At 42.0% G+C, this 24,324-nt stretch overlaps 1 protein-coding gene across 1 annotated transcript in view; it reads right to left on the bottom strand.

The window, feature by feature from the left end:
• Positions 1-13,083: 13,083 nt before the first annotated feature.
• The window catches only part of LOC136714083 (ribonuclease inhibitor), a 73,819-nt gene continuing 62,578 nt past the window's right edge, over positions 13,084-24,324 (bottom strand). Inside the window, exons 9-11 of the mRNA XM_066691395.1 lie at positions 23,909-24,082; positions 21,754-21,927; positions 13,084-13,261 (exon numbers count right to left, since the gene is read on the bottom strand). Coding sequence (XP_066547492.1) covers positions 13,084-13,261; positions 21,754-21,927; positions 23,909-24,082 — 526 coding nt within the window. The remainder of the gene's footprint in view (positions 13,262-21,753; positions 21,928-23,908; positions 24,083-24,324) is intronic.

The following is a 24,324-nucleotide window of genomic DNA, read 5'->3' as shown; positions in this document are numbered from 1 at the left end:
TGGCTGCGCAGGAAAAAGCCAACCCAGCGAGCAGCCTGCCATCACACATGCCTGTGTAATAAACACGTTCAACTGACCAGTTTGACCAGTCTTTGTGTAGAAACACAAACCGAGCTGAGCTTCGGACAGGACCTGCTGACCACAGGGAGCCGCCAGGGGACGCTGGTTAGCGGCGAGCCGAGAGAGAGCCGGCCGATTTAGGCCTCCGGTCGGTCGGTCGGTCGGTCGGTCGGCCGGCGCTCCTGGCTGCACGGCGCTGCTGTCCGCACTGCGGCCCTGAGAGCAGCAGCTTTACTGGCCTGTCCTGCGCTCTACTGATCACACACGTGTACACAGTCACTCACTGATCTCTCGGACTCAAAGCCCGGCCGAGTGTCCGAGCGGCTCGTTACTCACCACGTGTCCAGCGCTGCTCCAGAAAGCGCCTCTGTGCGGAGCAGAGCAGCGGCCGCAGCCCGGTGGACAATGTCCAGCTCTTCACAGAGAGATCTCCTTGGAAAAGCACTGGCAGACAAAGCGACGGAGTCTCCGCTGTCACAGCACGTCTTTATCGCTCGTCTTTATTGTCAAAATCACACAAAATGGCTGACAGCCACGAGTGTTCCTGTGCGCGGCTGCGCAGTTGCTCCTTTGCGCTGTGACGCCATGGGGGAAACGTGGGGGAAAAGGATATGAAACGGGGCAAAAGGAAGAAATGGGGGATTATTTCCCCGATTGTAAACTGCCCTCAGTGCTGTCAATAAGAGCTCACTTCACCAGCACCCCCAACCATTCCCGGGGGGCTGAGTTACTGAGCCGAGCCCCCCACGACCACTTGTACAACAATTAGCAGCGGTGGGGCTGACGGGGTGGGGGGGTTGTTTCATTTTCTTCCTAAATGATGAAGTGACTCATCAGATTGCAGGGGGGCTGAGCCCTGGAGCCCCCGCGTAGTCAGACCCCCATTATAAACCACAGTATAAGTCAGTTACTTAACCACAACAAATAAACACAACTTTACTGTATCACTCTTGAGTCACCAAATAATTCTGCCACTATATCTATATTTAATAGAAATCACCATAAAAGAAAAGTCATACATTTATAGGGCGAATAGACATTTAATTACTACAACTGTATATATACATATATAAGTATTTACACGTATTTACTCCACTATTAAAGGAGTGTATAGGCCGACACAAATCTTAATGCTCATCACAATATCAGCCTCCAAGTCCATGTTAATTCCTCTGTCCAGTGAAAACTCACCCAAATAATATTCACTATTTCACTCTTATTTTTATCGATAGCATCCTTCCAATCAATCCACAAGATCCGTGTGGGATTTAAATATGAGAGCTGTTGGATTGTGTGTTTTCTTCCCCCCTCACTATAGTTTTTCAAATGTCTAAACAAGTGAACTAATTATATTCAAGGTTTGCTTTTCTTCATCAATGTCACTGGTTCACATTTTTCTCTGCAAGTGGCTGCATTAAAAAAAGGAAATAAAAGGCTGTTGAATCAGTCAAAATACAATTAAAACAGGAGAAATGCACACACTTTAAAATACAATATATGTGCAATACACCTTTGACTTTGAGCATCATGACTTCATGACCTTTCGTGCTGCATGTCAATTTCCATTCATACTTAAATGCACACCTCCTCAAGATGACATAAAAAGACTATTAAAAGACTGTGACACTTCCTGGGACAGAAGCATTCATCAGTAAGACAGCCTTTTATTGCAGTTCCATTCGTTCCAATTTGCAGTATTGTGTCAAGTTCATATTTAAGGCCCATATACATTAGTGCGCCAATACTGTACATGCAATTCCTCTCTAATAGGGGTATTGTGAAAATGGGGGGAAAGTTTGGAAATGGGGGAAATTGGCTCCCCAGTGGGGGGAATTTCGGAGCAGCATCTGGCAACCCTGGTTGAGTGGGAGTTTAATGAAGAGAAAGATCTGTGAGTTTGGGAGAGAATCTGAAGGAAGAGGTGGAAAGGAAGTACCCTGTGTTACAGATGAATATTACAAAGGCAAGGTCACTACAATATGTTAAAATATTGCCAATGCATCGCAATAACTCTTGCCAATGACTTCATTAACATACACAGGAAAACTGAACATGTCGTTAACAATCAAAACATAAATATGATGAAGCAGCAGCAGCGCGAACAGCAGCTCGTCAGCTGAGACTGTTACTGAGTCTGCGCACCAAGCGGCCGCTTGCGTCCCAGCCTGAGCTGCGCACTGAAATGCACGCATGCGCATCACAAGCCCCTGCCGACATGTTTTACAGCTTCTCTCCTGTCAGACATCGTCTCACTGTCATTGCAAATCATTGAAACATCGTTACAACATGGCTGACAATGAACAGCGCAGTGTCACGACTGCAAATATCACTTTGTCATGAGTTCCTCATGTTGTCATTTTCTTCAGTGTGCTTAACTGTGCAAATGTTCATTTTGAAGCATCTGTTTAACACAAGTTCACACATTTCTCACCTCTGCTCGCTCTTCCATGGGGAATATATATATATATATATATATATACACTCACCTAAAGGATTATTAGGAACACCATACTAATACTGTGTTTGACTCCCTTTCGCCTTCAGAACTGCCTTAATTCTATGTGGCATTGATTCAACAAGGTGCTGAAAGCATTCATTAGAAATGTTGGCCCATATTGATAGGATAGCATCTTGCAGTTGATGGAGATTTGTGGGATGCACATCCAGGGCACGAAGCTCCCGTTCCACCACATCCCAAAGATGCTCTATTGGGTTGAGATCTGGTGACTGTGGGGGCCAGTTTAGTACAGTGAACTCATTGTCATGTTCAAGAAACCAATTTGAAATGATTCGACCTTTGTGACATGGTGCATTATCCTGCTGGAAGTAGCCATCAGAGGATGGGTACATGGTGGTCATAAAGGGATGGACATGGTCAGAAACAATGCTCAGGTAGGCCGTGGCATTTAAACGATGCCCAATTGGCACTAAGGGGCCTAAAGTGTGCCAAGAAAACATCCCCCACACCATTACACCACCACCAGCAGCCTGCACAGTGGTAACAAGGCATGATGGATCCATGTTCTCATTCTGTTTACGCCAAATTCTGACTCTACCATCTGAATGTCTCAACAGAAATCGAGACTCATCAGACCAGGCAACATTTTTCCAGTCTTCAACTGTCCAATTTTGGTGAGCTTGTGCAAATTGTAGCCTCTTTTTCCTATTTGTAGTGGAGATGAGTGGTACCCGGTGGGGTCTTCTGCTGTTGTAGCCCATCCGCCTCAAGGTTGTACGTGTTGTGGCTTCACAAATGCTTTGCTGCATACCTCGGTTGTAACGAGTGGTTATTTCAGTCAAAGTTGCTCTTCTATCAGCTTGAATCAGTCGGCCCATTCTCCTCTGACCTCTAGCATCAACAAGGCATTTTCGCCCCCACAGGACTGCCGCATACTGGATGTTTTTCCCTTTTCACACCATTCTTTGTAAACCCTAGAAATGGTTGTGCGTGAAAATCCCAGTAACTGAGCAGATTGTGAAATACTCAGACCGGCCCGTCTGGCACCAACAACCATGCCACGCTCAAAATTCCTTAAATCACCTTTCTTTCCCATTCAGACATTCAGTTTGGAGTTCAGGAGATTGTCTTGACCAGGACCACACCCCTAAATGCATTGAAGCAACTGCCATGTGATTGGTTGGTTAGATAATTGCATTAATGAGAAATTGAACAGGTGTTCCTAATAATCCTTTAGGTGAGTGTATATATATATATATATATATATATATATATATATATATATATATATATATATATATATATATATAATCTGTACAAATAAGCGTTATTTCTTACATAGTGCATACATGTCATTTACTGTCAAGGTAACTTACCCTTTTATATTTCAAGGTATTTATGTTCACTGTTTACAGTTTATTTTACGTAATCGGTTATGTACAAATAAACGTTATTTCTTGTATAATACATTAACGCAATTTTCTGTTAAACTTTAGGTAATTTACCACTTTATACTTGAAGGTATTTTAATTACCTTCAATGTTTAACGTATTTCTGCCGCTTAATATACAGATTATTAGACATTTCTTACAGTGTAGAATCGAATACAAAATCAAAAGGAAAACCACTGAAAAAATAAAGAAATGAAAACAATTAATTTAATATGAAACAAACAACTACAAACAGTGTTATTTAAAACACATGAAATGAGCTTTTGCAATATGAAACACTTACTGGTAACACTTATTAAAGAAAGGGACCACACTGAGTATAATACAAAGCAGCATTACTGTTGTACACTTTGTGAAATACAAATAGTACCAACATTATGAACATAAACTAAGCATGGAAATGAAGCAAAGTGACTGTGATTTGTCAGAAATGATTAATAAAATAAACACACACAAACCTCGCTGTTGGTCTGAGCAAGTCAAAAGTCAAAATAGCTTTAACCAATGGATTTTCACAAGGTTAGCAACATATTCATTTTGATGCTCTTAAAAAACAGTTCAGATTCCTCCTTGGTCCAGAGTAGGGGTCATGGCCAGCCGTGGCATTCCCTCACTGTTTACCACAAGCTGCCATTGTCCTTCAGCTGATGAATTCATTGCTCCTCGTTTCCAATCACTCAGCACACCTGTCCCCATTCATCCCAGCCCTTGTCTTCAATATATAAACCCCTTTGTTAGCCAGTCACTGTGAAGTCACGTTTGCTTGTCTGTGCAACAGTTGGAGCAGTGCTGGTTATGTCTCCTCTTGCATGTATGCTTGTTTTCTTGCTTCTTGGATTTTTAAAGAAAATACAAAGCAACAAAAGCATTACTTTCTCTCCTATTGGACGATAGAGTGTAACATCTTGGGGTTGTATGATGCTTTCCATTAATCAGGCTGTAAACCATCAATTCCACTAAACAAAAAGGGAAAACTATATATATAACACTGGGGGGGGGGGGGTCGTATTTACAGGCTTTGAACAGAAAGTTTATTCAGAAATATGAGTGACGATATTCAATTGATGTATTAAACATAATAATAATAACTCTGAAGTGTCACCTATCCTTCCTGAAATACATAATTTGATATTCCAAAAGAGGGAATAATAGTATTTTAGGCCAAGACTTTTTGAGATGTTAATGAATGTTGATTTCATGCCATGATTAATAATGGAAAGTTTGAAATAAGACAATTGTCAGGGCCATGACGTATTCATGTGTTGCATCATTGCAGCTCACATCCACATTTGATTTGAATCTGTATTTAACATACACAGATGTACCAGGTAAAGTCATCATCATTTCAGAACATCTATGAATGGTCCAAAGCATTGCAGTTCTTTTGGTTTTGTAGCAGAATATTAATTCAGTGTTTAATTATTGTTCTTCTGGACATTTTCATGATAAAAATCACGGCAGTGTTTTAACCTGCCAAGCACAGAGGTTGTATGAACACTGTCTAGCCCTCAAAAGCCAGTGGTATCCTTTGGCTTTGTCTGGATATCACTTGGACTCTGCAGTTGTGCTTTAAATACAGCTGAGCAGCATCTCATATCAGTCCATTGAAATAAATGAATTCGGCCCTAATGAGTGAAATGAACATTTGATTCTCTGGCCACAGCTCTGGTGGACATTCCTCCCAATGGGGCGAAAGCAACAAATCTCACAAGAAAAGGGAAGAAATGAATGGAATGCACTCCAAGCAGGACAATTCTGATTTACTCTGGCAGAGCGTCCGAGTGTGCACCTTCCCTTTTCATTCGATTTTTATCAATTTGAAAATGTTTCTTCAACCTGAAAATGGAGTATACACTCACCTAAAGGATTATTAGGAACACCATACTAATACTGTGTTTGACCCCCTTTCGCCTTCAGAACTGCCTTAATTCTACGTGGCATTGATTCAACAAGGTGCTGAAAGCATTCTTTAGAAATGTTGGCCCATATTGATAGGAGAGCATCTTGCAGTTGATGGAGATTTGTGGGATGTACATCCAGGGCACGAAGCTCCTGTTCCACCACATCCCAAAGATGCTTTATTGGGTTGAGATCTGGTGACTGTGGGGGCCAGTTTAGTACAGTGATCTCATTGTCATGTTCAAGAAACCAATTTGAAATGATTCAACCTTTGTGACATGGTGCATTATCCTGCTGGAAGTAGCCATCAGAGGATGGGTACATGGTGGTCATAAAGGGATGGACATGGTCAGAAACAATGCTCAGGTAGGCCGTGGCATTTAAACGATGCCCAATTGGCACTAAGGGGCCTAAAGTGTGCCAAGAAAACATCCCCCACACCATTACACCACCACCACCAGCCTGCACAGTGGTAACAAGGCATGATGGATCCATGTTCTCATTCTGTTTACGCCAAATTCTGACTCTACCATCTGAATGTCTCAACAGAAATCGAGACTCATCAGACCAGGCAACATTTTTCCAGTCTTCAACTGTCCAATTTTGGTGAGCTTGTGCAAATTGTAGCCTCTTTTTCCTATTTGTAGTGGAGATGAGGGGTACCCGGTGGGGTCTTCTGCTGTTGTAGCCCATCCGCCTCAAGGTTGTACGTGTTGTGGCTTCACAAATGCTTTGCTGCATACCTCGGTTGTAACGAGTGGTTATTTCAGTCAAAGTTGCTCTTCTATCAGCTTGAATCAGTCGGCCCATTCTCCTCTGACCTCTAGCATCAACAAGGCATTTTCGCCCACAGGACTGCCGCATACTGGATGTTTTTCCCTTTTCACACCATTCTTTGTAAACCCTAGAAATGGTTGTGCGTGAAAATCCCAGTAACTGAGCAGATTGTGAAATACCCGTCTGGCACCAACAACCATGCCACGCTCAAAATTGCTTAAATCACCTTTCTTTCCCATTCAGACATTCAGTTTGGAGTTCAGGAGATTGTCTTGACCAGGACCACACCCCTAAATGCATTGAAGAAACTGCCATGTGATTGGTTGATTAGCTAATTGCATTAATGAGAAATTGAACAGGTGTTCCTAATAATCCTTTAGGTGAGTGTATATACAAAGCACAAGACAGTAAACAGAAGACATGCATAACTTGTCACTGGTAATGGTTTATTTTACAATCTAGACCTCGTTTACACTCAAGAGAGCGGCCCGAATTATCAACAGTGCTTTCATTTCTGCATCATCCCAGTAGAAGAAAAGAAACAAAGAGTTTACCAGCTACACAATTTATGTGTTTCTTCTCCTACCAAGTATGACTGAAGTCTGAACTTTACCTTAGTGGACAGCAATGTGCAATTTCAGGAGCAAATGCATCGTGATATTGTCAACAGCAGGAGGAAATCTGAGGGGGCCAGGGCCAGCCTAGTAAGTGTGAACGAGCTCTCTGATGACATTTGATCAGGGCACTTCTCAGTCCAATGGAAATATGATTCAGGGCAGCAGTGGACTCTATAGCCTCCAGTGCCCTCCACTACACTAGTCCAGATCAGGCCCGAAGCCTCGGACCCGCTTCCACTTGGAGGGTGTTGTGGTCGGGGCTGGTGTCTCCGCTGCCCCCGGCACAGAGAGAGGATCTGTCCCCCTCCCCCCAGCAATAACTGATGGGACGTCCGCAGACTCCTCCCCTCTCAGCTCCTGGTCCCTCGTCTCGGGAGTCGCACAGCCCAGACGCTTCCACATGGAGGGGGTTGTGGCCGGGGCCGCTGCTCCTGGCTGTGTGGGCGGGTCCTGTGTGCAGACAGGGCAGAGTGTCAGGGGGGAGAGAGCGAGAGCACTGGCTGCCACATATAACAGGCACTGACTCTGTGATGCGGCTGCAGCCACTTTCTCTCCGAGATGCGTGTTTTTAACCTTCATTGTAATCGCGCCGAGGAGCGCACAGGACGGAGTGAGTGATCTGGGCACCAGAAGCAAAGCCGACTCTATTCACTGCTGTTTGCGCAGTCGCAGACTTGTCTTCCTGCAGATCGCCGAGCTACCGACAGCAGCGACTCCTCCGAGCCCGGGACCAGCTCGTCTGTGGGCATCAGAGTGAGCCAGTAATACAACGGAGCGGAAAACAGCCGCCACTTATCCCACAGAAACAGATCCATAGACAAAGACTGGCAGCTGCAAACACCAGACTACACTGTAATGACGACATGTCACATGACTAAGGCAGCTCACATGGCCTCATTCAATGTCAGTGTCTGAATCTGACAACCTGTACAAGCGAGCTGCCCGGGCTGAGCAGAGGAGGAGCTGTCACTCCGGGCTGAGTCCAGTCTCACCTCGGAGGGGATGGGATTTGTCGCAGCCACTTTCTCCATGGCCAAGTTCCTGACGAGGACCTCAAGAGAGCCCTCACAGGCCGGGCAGCGGCGCAGCTTCGGCCGACGCTGCTGGCAGATCAGATGCCCGGCTTGGCACTGCGCGATCGGCGGCATCACGAAGTGGAAGCAGGCCGGACACTCCAGCAGGACACTTCTGCCGCCTGCGCCGACAGGGCGACTGCGGCCGAAACGCTGCAGCTCTGACGCGAGAAAAACACATGCAGTCATTAGTGAAGGAAGATGCTGACACATCGATTAAGGAAACTGAACAAAAGTAACGCAACATGCATACCAATCAAGACAAATAAAAACACAACGTTTTCCAACAGCAGCTGTTTTTCCACAATAAATGAGCAGGGAGTCAAACCTGCAGAGCAACATCCATGAGTAAGACAGAAGAGAGAGGGTGATGCTGTGTGGATGGCACAGCTGCAGTCAGAGGGTGAAGCCCGCACTCACCTCCTCACAAGGCAGGCCGAGCACCGCAGCCAGCTTGTCCATGGCCAGGTTGCGGACGCTTCTCTTCAGGCGGCCCCAGCAGCGGCGCAGCTTAGGCCGGCACTCGGCGCAGATCAGGTGCCCGGCCTGGCACTGCATGATAGGAGGCCGCACGAAGCCGCCACACTTGGTGCAGGCGAACAAGTCCGGGGCAGGCAGGGCAGCAGAGGTGCTGCGTAGCGTAGCATAGAACTGCAACAACAACACAGACACGTCACAAACACGTCCCACACGCCATTAGCCAACACACTGCCACACCAGGGAAGGACAAACTCACCACTTTCTCTCTTTTTCTGTAGTTCATGGTTGAACCAGAGGATGGCAGTCTTTATGCTTTATGCTACACAACAGAGGGGCATGGTTAACTACACCGAAGTGCCAGCTCGAGTTCATGACCCCTGACCTTGGCCATGCCCATCTTTAACCCTTTGTGCAAGGGTGATGGAGGCCATCGTTCTTTCACTATCTGCTTACAACACATTGTACTGTCCATATAAGTATTTACAGGCTGACCACTCGCCCCAGTCCTGTCCACCAGTGTCCATTTCCCTGCAGGCACCGCTCACCCCATGCCTCTGTCCCCTTATGCAAATACCGGTAGAAGTCCCTCTGTGCATCTGTTTGGCCAGGAGATGGAGAGAGAACTGCACTCAAAGTGGCTTCTGCCAGCATTTTCATATATATCAGTTTGTTCTTGGAGCCATTCTTTTCTTTTCTCTGTCTTCTCATTATTCCAAGAATAATTACATAATTGAAAGAGTGAAAATGTTAAAATTGCAATACTAATATTACTACTACTACTACTACTACTACTACTACTACTACTACTACTACTACTACTACTAATAATAATAATGTATTAACTTAATGTAGCACCTTTGCAAAACCAAAAGGGTCAATTGCAATGATCTGAAAGCAATGCAATAACTGGGGATTATGGTTGGTATTCCTGTGTGTACTAACCATCCACACTCAAGGATGTGGAAATTAAATCCATTCTCCTTTTAATACCAAGTGGCTTAGCTTAATCACATATAAAAAAAACAGAAAACACTGTATCACAGTACATCATACTACGCTAAGATTGTTTGGTAACCATCAACTGTAGAGTAAAACAAGTCATCTGTTGAGTGACTTAGCTTTTAAATAAGTCATCTGTAGGAATAAAATGTATTTTATAGTAAAAACTAAATAAAACTGTTGATATTACAGTAAAAAAACTGGCAGCTGGTGTTGTCAGTAATATACCATTTAAAAAACAATATCACTGTACATCATATTATGATAAGGATTTCATTAAAACATTTACTGACAGTGTAAAATGGTTTTCCACAACAGTCATTCATAGAAAGTGTCAGTTTTACATTTGCTTGTTTGTTTTACATTACTCCATAGCTTTGTTAGTGATTATGAAACTAACTCAATTGAAAAAAACATACATTTTAAAAATAAAAAGCTCAGCAGTGAGCTTAAGTCTTTGTTTAAAATACAGATAAAATATGTTGAACCTGAATACTTTGCTTATATTAATAACTACATTGTAATTACAACAAAAAACGCTATTTGCTCATGGAATTAAGACTCATGCAATGTTTCCTTAACTTACTGGGCTTAATGGCGGAGGCATGTAACATATTACCACTGATGATCTTCTTTATACTTGAAGTAATACAATACATAACACAGCAGATCATCAAACATATTTGTATTGTCATTGTTACAGTAGGTTCCCTATACAGTGAGGGAAAAAAGTATTTGATCCCCTGCTGATTTTGTACATTTGCCCACTGACAAAGAAATGATCAGTCTATAGTTTTAATGGTAGGTGTATTTTAACAGTGAGAGACAGAAGAACAACAAAAAAATCCAGAAAAATGCATTTCAAAAAAGTTATAAATTGATTTGCATGTTAATGAGGGAAATAAGTATCCATCTGGGCCCGACTGCTCCAGTCTGAAACCTGTCACTCTAGGATCTCATTTCCTTTCAGTTGTGATTTAATTGGCATTGTGTCATGAATATCTTCCCAGAGCGATGTGGATACAACACCCCAGTGTGAGTAATGAGGCTCTACCACCCGACACAGGTGGCCTAGCGTTCTGTGTTCAGGCTGGAGGTTCACAGGCAGACAAAATCCAGGCAGTGACAGAAAGGCTGCTGGGTAAACTGACCTATGTGTTGGAAAACAAAACCATTTGAAAACTACCAAATTCCCAGAAGAATTCTCTTTATTAAAGGGTATTGTCATTTGTTTGGTAAATTAATTCTAAGAATGACTGAATCTACATATTTAAAGTTGAATGGTGCTCAGTGGCAGAAATACCTTCAAAAACCCCCAACTCTGAGCTGGATCTAGAGGCAGTGCAGCTCCTCTGTATCTTTTGGGTCAGAACTGTAAATTTTGTACTGCTTAGGTTAGCCATTAGGAACAGACTTTAATGACACATTATCCCAAATGTATTGAAAGCCTCTGTGTGATTTTGCCCAGCACTGTAGGATTATATGTGATGTATTGACAGTTCTGCATTTTTGACCTGTGACAGCACTTGCTCTCTGGACTCCTCCTTATAGAGAGAGTGAGTTAAACGGACTCTTTAGAAACTAAAGATGTTAAAGTCACCTATTAAGGGTGTGCTTTTGTGGAAGGCAATACATAATACTTCCTGCTAGGGCTGGTATTTTTCACATTTTTGACGGTATGACTATTGTTAAATGGCCATTTTATACTGTTTATAAAGCACAAATAATAGGACACAACTGACATTGAATAACATTTCCCTGTTCTGTGTCAGTTGTCTTGAAACCAAATCATGTCCACACTATCAACGACACACCTGTCTTAGGGACAGATTCACTGGGGTCACTTTCACCCACACTTTTACAAAACATTATGCAGAAATGAAGAGGGACGTGATAAGCGAATGAAAACTACTGCTGCCCCCTTCTTAGCGGAGGCGAATGTCAACTTTCATTACATAATGAAGCTGTGAACAGCATGGTCAAAAACAGATACAGAATTCTAGATCGACACTTTAGGATTGCCAATGCTTTATTAAATAAATAAATACATTATTTTTTAAAAATAGGCTGGCACAGTGGCGCGGTGGTTAGCGCTGCTGCCTCACAGGGGTCCCGGGTTCGAGTCTCGGCTCGGGGTGCCTGTCTGTGTGGAGTTTGCATTTTCAACCCCGTGTCCGCCTGGGTTTCCTCCGGGCACCCCGGTTTACACCCACCATCCAAAGACATGCAGGTTACATTAATTGGCCGTGCTAAATTGCGCAATAGATATGTGTGTGTTGCCCAGCAATGGCGTGGCATCCCGTCCTGGTTGTATTCCTGCCTTGCGCCCTATGCCTGCTAGGATCGGCACTGGCCTCCCCGCGACCCTCACCAGGATAAGCGGTTTCAACAATTGATGGATTTTTAAAAATATAGTGTAAATCAATGATGCAGTTGTTACTTAAATGATAGGCAATTCTATTTTTTAAATAAAAACTAAAATAACAAATTAAGACATCCAATTACGTAGATTTCTGCATAGTTTGTGAAGAAAGGTGGTCCTATTCTTGTAGTACAGATTTGCGCAGATCTGCAGGATCCAACCGATCCCATTGGTGGAGCTGTGCAGATCTGTGGTAATTTACATTACAAGAACGCTATCAGCATTCTTTGATCAGATGAGTCTCATGTCAGACAGCGCAGTCTCAAGCAGCCGGCGCAGCAAGTCGTGGGATACGCGAATGCGATCAAGTTTATTGGTAGCTGAATGCTATGACTGAATGACAATGTAATTTGTAAAATATTCAATTTAGCATAGAAAACTTCAAAATACCGATATGAAGGTATAGTTCCGAAGTCCAAACCGATCCTTAAATGAATACCGGTATATAGTTTTTTACAGTATACCGCCCAGCCCTACTTGCTGCCTCACAGATATTCTCAGTATAAATGTGAACATGTTTCACTTGTCCTTCTGAGATGGGGGGAAGAGTGAGATGTCTGCCCTCGTGCAGATTCTTACTTCTGTCTCCAGAAGCTTCTGTAATTAAAAACTCTTCTAATCCTTCCAGGACTGCAGTTGTGGCTTTAACTTTGAATCCAACACAATGTGTCCTTTAATGCCCGAGAAATCATATTAGGCCATGACACATGTATAAGAAACAGTTAGGGTTAGAAGGACTGAGAGCTCGGAGAGAGACAGGGTCAGAGCAGGGAAGAGGAGCTGAGCTCAGAAACTGCAGTCTCTCCCTGTCAGTGACTGAATATTCACACAATCACACGGCCTCTACTTACAGCAGTTTCTCTAGTTTACAGTTGGGATCCTCCAGTCCAGCAGAGAGCTCTGTCACTGCTGAGTCCCCTGGGCGATTGGAGCTCAGATCCAGCTCTCTAAGAGTTGAGGGGTTTGAACAGAGAGCTGAGGTCAGAGCTGCACAGCCTCGCTCTGCGATCCCACAGCCTGACAGCCTGGAGAGGAAAGGAGACACGTTGGTTATGCACTTCTTTTTCCTGGACCTAGAAACAGTCAGGATGTGTGTTTGTACTAACAGAACTGGAGGCTCCACACAGAAGAGCAGCAGCTGAGCGTCAAACTGTTGATGCCATTCATCTCACATGGAGACACACATCCAGCATGAGAAGCATGACAACATCTGTCAGTTTAGATCTTCACCACAAGGAAAGGTCCATGTAGTTCTACATTCATATACATTACTCAGAAGAGCAGAGTCAAGACAACGGTTGGCTTCTCCTTTAACACTAGCACCACTTCAGCATCTTTTCAGTAAAGAAGTAATTTTTAACTTCTGATTCATGGTTGTCGAATAAGTAAAGGTTACTTATTCCATATTTCCCCTTTTCTGAATTTGAGCACATATAGAACAACTGTCATCTAGTGATTCTGATGGGGTACAAGACCCAGGAGCCGAGATCAGGCATCGTCTTACTAACAAAGGGTATAGGGCCGGCAAACAGGAACAAAGGAGGTCTGGCAGGCAGGCAAACAAACTATACTGGGGAAATCCAAGAAGTCAGGGTCGTAGAAACTAGCAATGGTCAGAGAACAGAGGTCGATCTAGAAAACAGGCTTGGGATTGCTACAGGATGTAAACAAAACTTCACGAAGACTTGTGGGAGCATATCGAAATATATAGTGGCAGAAAGGGCAGGTGAAACAGGTGTGTAGGGCAAAGTGATGAAGCTGGTAAGTAGTGAGTGAACGGCGACCTCAGGTGGTGACAAATGGGAACGCACGGGGAAATGTTACCACAACACTATTATGAATTATTTACATATCCACACAATAGCATATGACAATACTTCTGATTTTTCTTTATACGTCTATAAAAAAATTACAGACAACATGTAACAGGAGGCCTTAAAGATATTCTACTATGGCTTTGTGCAAGGAAGTCTGAAACTATGTAATGGTAGGCTGTGTCAATGAGGTGCTTCTTCACAGGCTGACAGAGATGCACTGTGTCACGGTTTTCCAATTAATTACTTGTTACTTGTTACTTATTCTTAATTTTCGTTTCCTGATTTAATTACACTTCTCTTTACTTATTTGTATACAACAAACAGAACACACACAGCACATCTCATTACATATTGTTTACTTCAGACAGCCCCCTATAGAAGTCAGTGGAAGACGTAGTGATTGAAGTAATGGAGGTATTTTGGCCTGAACCCGCTTGGGGGGACGACAGCCTGGCCATGGAACCCCCCCAAACCATCCCATCCCACCCCACTCCAGCGCCCACACACATGCACATACACATGGTAGATGGAGCCAAGGAGCTGCTGCCAAGGCTGAGGTATGTTGTTGAATTGAGGGAGCGGGCTGCATGCTATGCTGTGTGTGGTTACTTGTTGCGTGTTGTCTCTGAGAGTGTGCATCTCATTGGTTGTGCTTGGACCAGGAAGGAAATATGATCAGGGGTTGTCCTGGTCCTGAACTTTAGTCATCAGTACATTGATAATTAGTGATAGGCAACAGTTCTCATTATTTTTCACATGTTGATAGAATAAGACATGTCAATACTTGTCATTATTTAATTTTGGTTTATCATTTGAATAGCTATTGATGACACTTCTCAATACTTATGTTTCTCATATAGATACAAAGTAAAAGGTTTCTCAAAAATAAGTTATGGTTACTTATATTTAATTCACAGTTCTCCAAAATAAGTAAAGGTTACTTATTTGTTATTTTGTTTCCCTGATCTCAAAAGTAAGTAATGGCAACTTATTTGTGCTTCCCTGTTTCTTTAGAAATAAATAATGGTTACTTATTAATGACAAATGTATAAGAAGCATAAGTGTAATTTAGAGGGAGCCTGTCAAATCCCCCCCCCCCCCCAACAACACACTTTTTGAATGATGCAATCAGTCATGGGCAAATTTAAGGAGGAGAAAGGGGTGAAGGGACTACTTGGACAACTCAGAAGGCCCCCCCTCTCCCTCTACAACTTGGCATATCTGCCGTCCCCGCCCGTCTGAAACTAAAGCTACATCACTGACCCCTCCTGGCCAAGTCCTCCCCCTCCCCACTGAAGAGCCCTTGTTCTGAATGTGCCCCTGCTGATGCCTGCTGTATGAATACTTGCCAACCCACCCACAGCTGCCCCAGCGTAACCACTGGCTGACAATTGATCTGCATAATTATGCATTTTTTGCAAACCGGGAAACAGAAATAAGTAACCATTACTTCTTTCTTGAAAAACATATAAAAATAGGTAGTCATTACTGATTTAAAAAAAAAAAAAAATGAAATAGAAATAACTACTTACTTACTTATTTTTAGTAAAATCAGAAATAATTAATAAGTAAACTGCTTATTTCTTGAAAAATAAGGAATATGGAATAAGGAATGAACTTCACAGAGGTAAATGTGTGCATACCAATTTCTACACCCGTTTACACAGTTTATTGCGTAGCATGTAATTCATGTTTACGTATACCGATCAGCCATAACATTATGACCACTGACAGGTGAAGTGAATAACACTGATAATCTCATTATCATGGCACCTGTCAGTGGGTGGGATATATTAGGCAGCAAGTGAACATTTTGTCCTCAAAGTTGATGTGTTAAAAGCAGGAAAAATGGGCAAGCGACTTTGACACGGGCCAAATTGTGATGGCTAGACGAGCGGGTCAGAGCATCTCCAAAACTGCAGCTCTTGTGGGGTGTTCCCGGTCTGCAGTGGTCAGTACCTATCAAAAGTGGGCCAAGGAAGAAAAAGTGGTGAACCGGCGACAGGGTCATGGGTGGCCAAGGCTCATTGATGCACGTGGGGAGCGAAGGCTGGCCCGTGTGGTCCGATCCAACAGACGAGCTACTGTAGCTCAAATTGCTGAAAAAGTTAATGCTGGTTCTGATAGAAAGGTGTCAGAACACACAGTGCATATCAGTTTGTTGCGTATGGGGCTGCGTAGCCGCAGACCAGTCAGGGTGCCCATGCTGACCCCTGTCCACTGCCAAAAGCACCTACAATGGGCACTTGAGCATCAGAACTGGACCACGGAGCAATGGAAGAAGGTGGCCTGGTCTGACGAATCACAAGTTCGAGGTGTTGACCTGGCCAACAAATTCCCCAGATCTCAATCCAATCAAGCATCCATGGGATGTGCTGGACAAACAGGTCCGATCCGTGGAGGCCCCACCTAGCAACTTACATGACTTAAAGGATCTGCTGCTAACGCTTTGGTGCCAGATACCACAGCACACCTTCAGAGGTCTAGTGGAGTCCATGTCTCGATAGGTCAGGCCTGTTTTGGGACCTACACAATATTAGGCAGGTGGTTATAATGTTAAGGCTGATCGGTGTATATGTGCTCATATTGCAAAAATGCACACACTGGTAGAAATCAGACTCCGAGTCACCATGGTTAGAGTCTGAGTCTGAGTCAGCATAGCCTGAGTCCAATTCCTTGATTTCTGAGATTCAAATCTGAAGTTTAATTTAAACCCCAGATTACAAAGATTAATGCTTAGTTGGTCTGTTTTTCATTTCTCCATATTGTTTATTCATGTTTCTTAACATTATCAACATTAAATACAAATCTAAACTCTGTAAGACACCATTTCCACTGTCAATTTCCCTAATGATATAGTTAACATTAGTTAATAAAAGTAATCAAAAGTATATTTTCTATACAAAAAATTGTTGGTTGTAAAAACAGCAGAGTCCTTGACCTCATTCCGGCGCTTACTCAAGACGCATCTCTTCTGACAGTACTTGTACTATTAGTCCTCTATCCCTGCTAGATAGCACTTCACAGTTTTTATTATGCTTCTTGCATTCCTGATTTGTTTTCCTCCTGGCTCCCGTTCCCATAACCCCTGACTGTGACCCTACATCTTGACAGCACTTAGCTTTCACTGTCCAGGATGTAGGACCTCACTTACTGTACTTGTGTAAATTGTATATTGGAATTTGTAAAATTTATTATTTTGAATTGCTATGTTTTAGTTAAATTGAATTTGTATTGATTGATGCCTTGTACTTAACTGTATTTTTGCACTTTGTTTGCTCTTATGTTGTAAGTCGCCCTGGATAAGGGCGTCTGCCAAGAAATAAAAATAATAATAAATAAAATAATAATAAGTTACCCTGAACAATGTTGTATATTATTATACAATTATATAATATTATATATCACATTGTATTATAGTGCTTGAAAACCCTGTAAGCCTTGGATGAGGACTTCAGCCAAGTAATACAGAATAATAACAATGTGTTTTTCTTCAATTAATCCCTCAAGTTACCCTAAGACTCTGACTCTCTTGTTTAATTGCACAGTCCCACTCTACTTACACTCAATTGTAGTATGACATCTGATTGTTTTATTGCACACACCATATATCCTTTGATTTGGAATGTATTTTAAAAGGCCTAGTCTAGTAGTGGGAGAAGAGTTAGACTTTTTTTGTTAATGACACACACATACCACAACATTATTTATTGTAAAAATGTGGTGTTTTATATTTAGGGTCTCCTACAGAGATGTGAAGACATACACACATATTCAATGTTAACCCTTTACACTCTGGCCCATTATTTAGGATCGCTGAAAATAATGGGGCCGATGGCAGATCGCAGACTTGCGTATGTAGGGTCTTCCTATCCTGAGCTGCAGGCTTGCAAAATCACCCATTTCTCAGAGTGTACAGGGCTAACTTGCATATGCTTCTGTTTTTTTTTTTTTACTCACTCAGCTGAATAACGCTTTATAATATGAAAGGGCACACATTTGATATAAGATAAATGCATATGGTACAAACTATCAAGGAGCTACACACAAATAAATAGAGGAAAATAACAGGAAAAATAGGGTGGAGTGTAAAGGGTTAAAGAGGAAAAACACATGATCTAGTTGTACACTATAGTTAAAGGTCTATCAGAAGAACATTTAGCAATATGTATTGTCAGAGTTTTCTTATCACATTGGTATATCTTTGAAAAAAACTATTTGTTATGTAAAAAAACGCCGCATCAGAATGACTTGCGTCGTGTTTTGCCACCAATCCGTCTCTCTCATATCTGTCTGTTTAACTACAGTTTGGTTTCAATTGGAGGTGGGGCCAGTTTTACTGCTACTGCAGGTTAGAAACAAAATGCGAGTTTCTCCACACAACAACATCCTGATCTGGGTAGTTAGATATTTATTTAATCGTTTTGGAAAGGAAAATTGGTAGTAATGATGAAAAATGTTCACGGAAAGGTCGAGTCCAAGTCTTTGTCTTTCTTATCAAATCTGTGACTCAAGTTTGAGTCCCTACAACTCTGGTAGAAATCAACAGGGTGTTTTAATGCACTACAGTCTGATGCAAAACTAATAATAATACCAATGGGGATGAGGACAGAAAATACATAAATACATAAAGACTGGTCGCCCGAGTGTCGCCAAAGGGCAAAACTACTTGTAACCATCGCTGTGGCGTCGCTGTGCTGTTTAGAGTTCCTTGCTATGGTTGACCTGCCGGAGAACGACTGTTGCTGGTCTCATCACTGAGAGGTGAAATAAGGTCAATGTTGACCATGGTGCCATGGTTATCAGGATGCTGAAATGGATGACACACTGTCCAGAAGCTGCTCAGGCTCTGAAGCGTCTCGGGGCTCAGTCTCAAAAGTTTAGTTCATGTGTCCTCCTTCAAATGCCCCCCTACCAGAGAGCCATAGCATGGGGAAAAATATAAAGCTTTCTCCTGGAGGTTGAATTCCCTAGTTCCTATGGTGAACTGGAACCTATGTCCCCTCCTGAGCAGAGATCCAATTGCAGGAAAAACACGTTCTTTTGAAGATATAAAGTAGCCAAATTGTCAAAAAGCTTTGATTGTGAATTTGTTTTATTAGTAAATAAAACAATTAATTTTATGTTATTTCATTTTATTACACATATGTTTACATATCTCTTGGGCCCGATATTCAAACTTTGCGTAATTTCCGTGAAAATAGAGTGCCGCTCAAGAAAAATGCAACTTGGCCAAAAAAGGAGAGATATTCAAACATGGTGCAGATCTTTGTGCGACATTGTAATATAGCATTGTTTTCCGGTGTGTAGTACCTAGTGCTGTGTAGCCGCCATATCCTTTTGATTTCCATAAATAAGCTTGTTTTTAATTTTTGATAATATAGTACTTGCACTGCACAAAGGGGTGATTTGTTTATTTCTTTTAGTTAAGCTTTGTTATTACATTCAGTGCATATTTGAATGTAATAATAATAATAATAATAATAATAATAATATTTCTTACATTTAGTTTGGCTGAATTCAATTAATGATCCACTCTGGATATCAATGAGTTCATTTTCCTTGCATTGTCAACCATTTGCTAGGAGTTAACATTCCCTGAACCGTGTTATTGAAACGCAATTCTAGTGAAGATATGCTGGATTAAAGTGTTATTAATCACCTTACAATTGTTTGTTCTCGTTTAACTTCAGGAAAACAGGGACTGGAACCTGATATGCCTGGTTCACAGTGCAGTTCCTTAACCACTGTGCCAACAGAGATTAGTATTAGAGCATGAAACCTGTTTTAAGTAGCCTACAGTGGCCACAAATAGTCTTAATTAGTTGTATATGACTCCACTATTGGAATAAATCACAAATACATTTGGAAGTAATAAGAAATTAGAACAAGTGTGTGTGTGTGTGTGTGTGTGTATATATATATATATATATATATATATATATATATATATATATATATATACACTCACCTAAAGGATTATTAGGAACACCTGTTCAATTTCTCATTAATGCAATTATCTAACCAACCAATCACATGGCAGTTGCTTCAATGCATTTAGGGGTGTGGTCCTGGTCAAGACAATCTCCTGAACTCCAAACTGAATGTCTGAATGGGAAAGAAAGGTGCATGAGCGTGGCATGGTTGTTGGTGCCAGACGGGCCGGTCTGAGTATTTCACAATCTGCTCAGTTACTGGGATTTTCACGCACAACCATTTCTAGGGTTTACAAAGAATGGTGTGAAAAGGGAAAAACATCCAGTATGCGGCAGTCCTGTGGGCGAAAATGCCTTGTTGATGCTAGAGGTCAGAGGAGAATGGGCCGACTCATTCAAGCTGATAGAAGAGCAACTTTGACTGAAATAACCACTTGTTACAACCGAGGTATGCAGCAAAGCATTTGTGAAGCCACAACACGTACAACCTTGAGGCGGATGGGCTACAACAGCAGAAGACCCCACCGGGTACCACTCATCTCCACTACAAATAGGAAAAAGAGGCTACAATTTGCACAAGCTCACCAAAATTGGACAGTTGAAGACTGGAAAAATGTTGCCTGGTCTGATGAGTCTCGATTTCTGTTGAGACATTCAGATGGTAGAGTCAGAATTTGGCGTAAACAGAATGAGAACATGGATCCATCATGCCTTGTTACCACTGTGCAGGCTGGTGGTGGTGGTGTAATGGTGTGGGGGATGTTTTCTTGGCACACTTTAGGCCCCTTAGTGCCAATTGGGCATCGTTTAAATGCCACGGCCTACCTGAGCATTGTTTCTGACCATGTCCATCCCTTTATGACCACCATGTACCCATCCTCTGATGGCTACTTCCAGCAGGATAATGCACCATGTCACAAAGGTCGAATCATTTCACTGTTCACTGTACTAAACTGGCCCCCACAGTCACCAGATCACAGGCAAACAGAAAAGTTTAAAGTTAAAATAGTATAAAGGTCTAAACACAGAAAAAGAACAATGTACACAGAAAAAAAAAAAATCAAGAACAACAACAACAATATGTATGAAAGTACATATAAATAACTTATTAAAACCAGATGAAATTCTTCTTCTTCACTGTGGCTTTGGGTGTTTATAGTTCAGTGACACAACAGCAGCTGGGAGATGACTGGGTGATGATAGAACACACTATTGTCATTGGATTTGTGGAAGACCAAGTATAAACCGGCCATACACACGTATGTAATATATTTTTTTACATTTCCATTTCTAGTCATTTTAGTGTATATGCTAACTGAAATGTAGTTTATGAATAAAAACTTGCATTTCTTTAATTTACAGCCCATAGGTCACAAAATACATTATTCTTTTCCCTACGATTTTAAAAATTAAGTTAAATGAAAAACCCTAACATTATATATAAAACTCAAAAATAGAAATAAAAGAGCTCAAAATGTACAAAGTCCAAAAACATGAAGCAAACAGAGATAGATCCTATATTAGAAGGAAGGATAGAACGAAGAGAGAGAAAATATATAATGTTATATATATCCATAGTATAAGTAAAATAGAATTGCTGCAATTTGAAATTGAATGAAAGACAGCCTTAAGGTAAGAATCTGTCCTGCACTGTTATATTAGAACAATCCTCTCCAGGATACGCTATGAAACATACTTTGATCATTACCTGGGATCCATCAGACCTCAGTCAAACAATTATAAATTAAATCACTCTGTACTTACAGCAGTTTCTCTAGTTTACAGTTGGGATCCTCCAGTCCAGCAGAGAGCTCTGTCACTCCTGAGTCCCCTGTGTGATTGAGGCTCAGATCCAGCTCTCTCAGAGTTGAGGGGTTTGAACTCAGAGCTGAGGCCAGAGCTGCACAGCCTTTCTCATTGACCTGACAGTCTGACAACCTGCAGAGAGGAGACAGGATTTGTATTACTTTATTTAAACCAGACCCTCTTGTAAATCATAACTATTGTCTCTTGACTTTAAACAGGAAACATTAAATAAAGGTTATAGACACTATAATGGGATATATTTCCAGTCCAGATATATTAACAGTCGCAGTGCGAAAGGATGGGTTGAACTGATGCTAATGATTTTTTTCAGTTTCATCCCAGGGCAGAATCTCAGCAGGATTTTTCAAGCTAATCCTAAAAATATAAAAGTACCTTTCTTCTGTTGTGTCATTTAGATACACTAAATAAGAGATCAATACACCTTCAGCCACATTCACTATGTTGAGTGGCCCTTTCAGTTCCCTGCCTGGAAGTTAGATGAGGTTACCCATGGACATGCCAACTTAACAAACCGATCAATATCAGGGCTGAGCATTGACATCTCGGCATCCAGCCGAGCATTCAGAGATTATTCATATATTAAAATGTCTTCAATAAGGAAAACATCTTCAAAATATGTGTACAACTATTTGCAATATGTTTTTTATTCAGCACTGATGTAATGCACACCGTGGCAATAGCAGCTGCCATGATCAACTGATATATGATCAAATGGAACTGAAAGAGTGGTATATATCTAATGCCGGTGATACACTAGATGACTTTCAAAATCCTAACAACGCTGAGCCTCTCACATTAAACGACTGTCTTTCCTGTAGTTTATTGTCCTGCCAGCACAGCAGAGCACACACACTAGATTATGTGGCACAGACTAGGGGGCACACACTACAAGATTCACCTGGCCGTGAGGATTCTCCATACCACACTGTCTCACAAAAACACAATGATGGTGGTATTTGTAATGTTGTTGTGTTTATAACCGAGTTCCTAGCAATCATTGTTGCATGGGAATACAATTCTCTGATTCTAGTACAGGATCTTTATTTACCCCCCAACAGACATACACACACACACACATGGCAGAAGCATCACAGGATGAGGTACAGGCTATTGCTGATCACATTGCTGAAAACATGTCGTTGCACCTCTCACAGTACAGTACAAGAGCATTGCAGATTGTGTGCTGATAAAATCAAACCTGTTTGAAAATATTGGTACACCTGCGACGGCTGTATGATTGATGAGCAGCCCTAAGATGGTGTCTCTGACCTGTGCACATTATTATTATTATTATTACTCTTAGATTTCTTAGCAGACACCCTTATCCAGTGTATCATATTTTACCCATTTATACAGCTGGGCATCTACTGGAGCAATCTAGGTACAGTACCTTACTCAAGGGTACAACAGCAGTGTCACCCACCTGGGATTGAACCCAGCTATCAGACAGAACTGAAGTTTTCCTCTTGATAAACTGAAGGCTGAAGAGCTGTAGCAGTTGTGCATTCTAGTGACATCTGTGCTGCTGCTGGAGATGCAGGTAGCTGTGTGTCATCCTTAACGATACAAACACACACCTTAACATTGCAGAGCAAACGGCTACAAGCACAAGAGCGACCAGCCGGCTGATGATACTGATAGAGAAGATCAGGAAATGTTTGGAATCTGGGAATGGCTGCATTTCCCTGACATCAGTTTATTTCTCATGATGGTAAAATAGCTGATGAAGATCTTAGGTGTGCACACACTCATTTTACCTACCAGCTAACACTAATATGTTTTAAATACATCTGCATTGGCTTATTCTTGCAATATTTTTAAGTTGTATATTATTTTCTAACACAATTGTGAAGCAGCCATCCTGTGGGGATTGCTCTGTTAAGGGCCTGTGACTGTGACACCCACTGCTGTGGTGTGAATAAATCAGGACTGAGATCAGCTTATCTAGATTAAACCACAAAGCAGCTCTGACACACAAGCACAGAGGTGAGAGAGGCAGTGGGGGTGTGAAGGCTGATGAGAGGACAGGGAGAGATGGGTCACAGTGGCAGGAGCTGACCGGAGTATTTACAGACACGCTCCCTGTACTTACAGCAGCCTCTCCAGTTTACAGTTGAGATGCTTCAGTCCAGCACAGAGCAGTGTGGCTCCTGGGGTGTAGAGGGAATTGTTGCTCAGATCCAGCTCTCTCAGGGTTGAGGGGTATGAGCTGAGAGCTGAGGCCAGCGCTACACAGCCTTTCTCACTGACTCCACAGCCTGACAGCCTGGAGAGAGAAGACATTGTTTATTTGTTTCCCAGACCTTTCAAAAGAAAAACTGACTTGTCTGTTATCAAAGTATAGTTGAATTTGAATACACTGTGCCCCTATTTTCTTCTTGCTGATAATTTCCAATAATACATCATGTATTGTTTCTACCATGATTATGAACTGATCAATTTAATTCATTTCAAAATATCAATTCCAATTCCAAAGTTAGACCCCAACAGCCCCCAAAACTATGTTGC

This window comes from Amia ocellicauda, chromosome 18 (assembly GCF_036373705.1).
Source record: "Amia ocellicauda isolate fAmiCal2 chromosome 18, fAmiCal2.hap1, whole genome shotgun sequence".
Lineage (NCBI taxonomy): Eukaryota > Metazoa > Chordata > Actinopteri > Amiiformes > Amiidae > Amia > Amia ocellicauda.
Note: the sequence above shows the minus strand (reverse complement) of the source record. Positions and strands in the feature narration are given on the sequence as shown.